The 6,000-nt window shown below is 53.0% G+C and overlaps 1 protein-coding gene across 1 annotated transcript in view; it reads left to right on the forward strand.

Moving 5' to 3' along the window:
* The window catches only part of GAS7 (growth arrest specific 7), a 247,750-nt gene that overhangs the window by 211,770 nt on the left and 29,980 nt on the right, over window positions 1–6,000 (forward strand). The window contains exon 5 of the mRNA XM_023513994.1: window positions 703–756. Coding sequence (XP_023369762.1) covers window positions 703–756 — 54 coding nt within the window. The remainder of the gene's footprint in view (window positions 1–702; window positions 757–6,000) is intronic.

Raw genomic sequence — 6,000 nt, forward strand, 5'->3', positions numbered from 1 at the left:
TGTTTTCAGCTGTTGGTCTTTCATTTTCTCTATCAGAACAATCCCAGGACTCTGGCAAGCTGCCGAGGACCTGAGAGCTCAGAGGTACTCAGGACTCTGGTTTTCTTGCTGGCAATAGGGAAGACACGAAAAGGCAATCTAAAGACTGAGTGGAAGCTGAGACAGCCTGGCTGGGAAATCCCTGCTGGCTCCCAGGGCGGGGAGAGCAGCAAGGCAGGGAGGGGCTGAGCAGTGCCCCAGCGTGCACGTCTACGTGTATTTAGAGTTGGATGTCTTGGACCTGGGGCTTTCAGAATAAAATGTCATGTGTTGAGTCCTCAGAGCCAGGGGGTGGTGGCCGACCTTAACTCTCTGCTCCCCAGCGGATTCCACTGCTCCAGGCAGCAGGAAGCATGGGGAACGTGTACCAGCAGAGGGCAGCGGAGGGGTTAACTCCCAAATCACAGACGGAGAGAAGAGGAGGGAGACCTGGCTTGGAGCAGGTCTCTCAGAGCTTGTGCAGTTTCCAGCCCTAGCGCCAGGCATGGGAGCAGCGTGGGGTCCGGATCACTGTCACCTGCTCCGGGCCAGAATATGGTGCCTTAGGAGTTAGCGGCACAGAGAGCTTTAAACCAAAACCTCCCCCTCAGGGAACCTGAATGGGGGGGAAATATGTCTAACATGGAGAGCAGCTGTGATGATGTTTCTTGCCTCTCTCCTCAGAACCTGGGATCCTCGTCACCAAGCAAAAAGCAGAGCAAGGAAAGCACCATCACAGTAAGTAGCTCCGGGGTGTGTGGGGGGGCTCCAGGTAGGGCAGCCAGCTGGGGCATTTGGCCACAGTGATGGGGCTGTTGCCATGGCGATGTGGACCACCAAGTAGAAGTGATGCTCAGCCTGGAAGTGGGGAAGTTCCAAAGCTTAGATTCAGCTGAAGTCCCCCGTCCCCCCTTCCATCACCTCCCCTTCTTATGTCAATTTCACATTTCACTTTTTATCTCCCAAACAAGTGGAAGGAGAGTGGTTGGGAAGATGCAGAAGCCATTTTTGCAGGGAGGGCAGGGGAAGGTGCGCGTGCGGGTGTGGGTTGAAGGGGGTGGACTGTGCTCAGTGCAAGTGACGTGACATGTAAATTACAGCCATGGCAGGGTTGCTTTTGTGCAGGGTAACTTCTGCAAGATGGCAAAGTTAAAAGCAAGAGAACACCCTAAGAATAGAGTTCCTGGGAGTTCCTGATGAGAAGCAGGCAGCTTCTGCATGAGTGGCCAGCCTGCCTCCTGAGGCTCTTCGAAATGCCCGCCAAGTCCCATGTGCAGGCACAGGAGCCCCTCCCCCACATTCCCTCCTCCGCCCTGTGCTGGGGAAGGGTGGTGTCTGGACATTGGTGCCCCCACAGTCCACAACATGGAGACCTGAGAAGTGTGGTCCTAGATTTGCTATTTTGGTTCAAGTACAGGAGAGCAGGGAACGAGGAATATTCTCTCTTGAGCTGCATCCCATGTAGTTCCGAGCTGTTCTGATGACACCCACCAAGAATGGGTACATTTCCCTGGTTCATCCTGCCTGGAAACCCTACTTTGGAAGAAAAAGAAGGTTAGGCAAACAATGATAGCAATAACTGCTACCACTTCAGTGGCCCAGTGGCTCATTTAATTGTCCACTGGCTGTCTGAGGTGTAGGTATACAGTGATTATGAACCTGGACTCTGAGGCCAGAGTGAAAATTACTCTAATGACTAACTGTGAAGAAGCCTGAGGCAAGTTTCTCAACTTCTTCCTGCCTTGGTGTCCACATCTGTAAAATGGGGAAATGGAGGGGGGCTGTCTACGTTGTAGGGACAGAGTAAGGCTAAACGGGTCCACGTGGTAAAGAACTTAGAACAGAGCCCGCACAGAGTAAGTGGTCAGTATACACGTTAGTTTTATTATCACCCTGTTTGCAGATGAGGAAACTGAGGCACAGAGTTGTATCTTGCTCAAGGTCTCCCAGCTGGGAAGCATCAGGGCTCAAAACCTGTGCTCTCACCTGCCGGCAGGGCCCCGTCTGGAGCTGGCTTAGGTTACAAAGCTCATGGACTCCTTCAACGTCCCAGAGGAGTTTGCCTCCTAAGGACTGGGCAGGGTGGCTCTGCCGACTTGGACTATGGGGCAGTGTCCTCCCTGTCACGAGTAATGCTGACAGAGCTGGGCACTGCATGGACAGGCCCAGGAGTAGATGTCTGGAGAGCGCAGTCCCCCCTGACAGATTGTCACAGAAAGTGCTGGGGCAGAACAGGAACTCCCCAAATCTCCCGAAATAGGTGAAAAGGAGGAGAAAAAAGGGTGTGTGTGTGCGTGCGCGCATGTGTGTTAGAATTCTAGAAGAAAAACAGAAAAGAGAAATGAGAGGTGGGAAGCAGAGTGTCACGCCGCCTGGGATGGCCTTAATGCCCTTAGTGCTGGCCACCCGAGCCAGGAGGTGAAGCACCTGCTGGCGTCTCTCAGAGGGAGCTCCAGTCAGAGTGGGTTGCGTGTGGCCCCGGGTTCTCCCTGGGATGACACCCCTTATCCATACCTACCTCAGGGCCTTCCCGCTTCTCCCTGCTAACCTACATCATTGCTCCCCACAAGAGGGTCTTACCAAACGTAGTTGAGATCCTTCTTGTGGGACCCCAGGCCTACAGTTGGTTTCTTTGGGGTCAGGCTTGAAAATCTGCATTTGAACCAACACTCACTGGGGGTTTTAAGTAAGCAATCATGCCTTGGAGAAGTTTTGCTGGGAAAACAGAGCAAAGAAGGGCCAAAGAAAGGTTCACAAAGCAAGTGAAGGAATAGAGCCCAGGGCTTGAACCCAGGTTCCTGGCTGCCACCATGGTCCCCTGCATATCTAGGCTGGTGGGCTTCCTTCCAGCACCTCCTTGGTGCTGGAGACTCCTTCTGTCCTGCTGCTTGTTCCCTCCACATGGCACTTCTCTTCCTAGCTGGCCCCTTCTCTGGGTTCTGGTTTTTCCGAACTCATGGTTTCCCAAGGAGGAGCGGCACAGAGGAAAGGGATGGCCCAGCTCCCTGGAGCCTAGGACATGAGCTTCCCGCCCCCTGGCATGTAGGGATGAGGTGAGCCACTTCCTATGCTGTCTGATCCCACATAGCAGAAATTTCCAGGCAGGGGTAGTAAAAGGTGGTGCATCCAGGGCAAGGAGTGAACTTTGAGCTTGATTCTGAAGTTCCTGCTTCCCTCCCAGGGTGTGGGGCTGGTTTTGAAGGAGCAGACACCTGAGAACAGCAGGTGGGGGCTGGCAGTCTCAGGTGGTCTTGCCCCACTGTCACCCACACAGGCCTGGCAGGTTGAGTGTGCTGTGTTATTGGGAGTGACAGGTACTAACAGTGGCTCAAAGCCCTCATCACAGTCATGACATGTCAGAATCTAGAGGGTTCCAGAAAAGGTGACAGCAAAACCAGCTGGCCACACTCTCTCCTGGAAAGAGGAATCTGGGGATGCCTTTGGTCTTCAGCTTCCCAGTGTAGCCTGTCTGAAGCCCCCCTCACCCATGGGAGCTGGTAGGCTGGAGATGAACCCTTGGGGGTCTTTTCTTCTGTTTCAGAGCATTAGCGTTGACGTTTTCTCTCTCCTGCACCTTCCTGGGTGGGCTTTCCTCAGGAGAAAATTCAGGGTCTGCTGGACTTGAGCTCTTAGTTGTTGTCCATCCACCTTCCCTTGTGTGCTGCCAACAAGCTGGTCAGATGGGCCAGGCAGGACTGGGAGGGGACGTGCTTGGAGCCTCCCCAAGTCAGAGCCCTGAGTAGGTCACATTCGAGTTTGGCAGCTCCCAGGCAGTGGCCAGGTGGCTCTTTGGCTGCCGCTATCCCCTGGGCACCCCTCAGAGAGTTTCTGGGAAGCAGCCCTTGTGATTCTGGCTGCTCCCGTGCAGAAGGGCCCTACATGATCCTCACCTGGGCAGTGAAGCCCCACAGCTGAAGAGGGGCAGGTATGTCCCTCCATTGATCTGAGGGTAGGAGAAGTCAGGGTTGGTTCCAGAGTGAAGGTACAGCTGGTTGAGGACCAGGCTGGCTCCTAGAACTTCCCTTGGACAGTATGCATGGGGACTCTTGTTTCCTGTTATACACCCCAGCCCTGGGTGGGGATATGGCAGATTTATGCCTCAGCACATTGGAAAGGTAGTGTGACAGGTTGAAAGCCTAGACTTTGAAGCTAGACTGCCCAGGGTCAGACCCTGGCTCCACCATTATACACACAAGCTGTGTGATCTTGCCTAAGTTTAACCTCTCTGTGCCTCATGTCCTCATCTATAAAGTGGGGATAATAACAGCACCTGCCCTCCAGGGTGATTGTGATGATTCAATGAGCTAATAAGTGTAAGGCACTTAGGATGTGGCTGGCACATTGTTGGCTTTTGTTGAACAAACAGGAAGAGGTCCTTTAGCATGTCTCCTGTGCTTGCAGGGTGGAGGATGGAATTGAGGCCTTGAGAGGAGGACAAGCTGTTTCTCAGAGGTGTAGCTGGATGTCAGTGCCTGGGAAATGCCACCCAGGAGGGGGCAGGAATCCACACATGGAAAGGACTGCCCCACCCTCTCTACCCTCCTTGGGCTTTGGAGCCCTGCAGAATGGAGCTGTGTGGGCCTCCCAACCCTTTCTGTCCAGGGACATAGGATTCTTGACTTGCAGGCTGGAGGTCATAGAAGGACAGAGCAAGGATAGCAGTAGTGACCCAGGAGCTAGGACACTGGCTCTAGACCAGTATTTTTCAAGCTTTTTTAAATTTTATGGCACACTTGAACCTATAGTTAAACTTCCATGACACACTTAAATTACGTTGATTAAAAAAAAGAATAAAAGGAAGAATATATTTACTGTGCTTTGAACTTCTTTCAAAAATAATTCAATTAATGATCTTTAAAAATTTTTGAGGTGCACCTGAGATCCTTCATAGCACACCAGTATACCGTGGCACACTGGTTCTGGACCCTGTTCTGCCACTTACAGTGGGCCAGAGAGTCAATCTCTCTGTCGCGGTTTCCTCATCTGTGGATAGGTTTGCAGATAAGCATTTCAGAGAGCAGTGCCTCCCTCTCTAGGAATCCACTATTCCTCCCCATCTCCCATCCCAGTGGGTGGAATCACTGCTTCTCACCCAGGCCAGGCAGCTCAGGCTGGCACTGTCCACATTTAGGCTCAGATAAATGGCTCTTTGCTGTGGGGGTCTCTCCTGAGCATTATAGGGTGTTTATAAGCTTCCGTGGCATAGCCTCCACCCACCAGATGCCATTAGCACCGACCCTATCCCATCTAGTTGTAACAACTGAAAATGTCCCCACACTGCCAGATGTCCCCTGGGATGAGGTTAGAATCATCCCTGGGTCAGTCACTGAATTAACTTCACAGTGCTGTTAAGTCTATCTGCAAAATCCTGGAAGATCCCACCTAGCCTCTTGATGCTGCACTGCTCAGAGCCACCATCATGACCCTCCAGGTCACATTCCCTCTCTAGTGCCACCTCTGCTACAGCAGGGAAGTGTAGGCGTCACCACTCTCCTGCCAGACCCTCCCATGGCTCTCACTGTCCCACTGCTTTCACAGCAGACCTGAGGGGGCCTGGGCACACCCCCCACAAGGCCCCACCCCTCGGTTCTGTCCACTTCCTGACTCTAAGCCCCAGCTAAACTGAGCAATGCGTTCCCCACCCATGGGGCATATCTTCACGTGCCGGGTCCTCTCCCCCCGCAGTACCTTTTCACCTCCCACCCCTCTGCCTGCCTTCGTCTTCCTCTTGTTACAGAAACACCATGCCCTGTAAGATTTCTCCCCTGAATCCCTGGCCCTTCCCGTAGCTTTAGTTCTCCATCCTTCCCCCTACTGCAGATTTATCCCAAAGACTTTCTTTTTTTTTTTTTTTTTTTTTGAGACGGAGCCTCAAGCTATACCCCTGGGTGGAGTGCCATGGCATCACGCTCACAGCAACCTCCAACTCCTGGGTTCAGGCGAGTCTCCTGCCTCAGCCTCCCAAGTAGCTGGGACTACAGG

The sequence above is a fragment of the Otolemur garnettii genome, unplaced genomic scaffold (genome assembly GCF_000181295.1).
Source record: "Otolemur garnettii isolate 467f Iridium unplaced genomic scaffold, OtoGar3 scaffold00046, whole genome shotgun sequence".
NCBI lineage: Eukaryota > Metazoa > Chordata > Mammalia > Primates > Galagidae > Otolemur > Otolemur garnettii.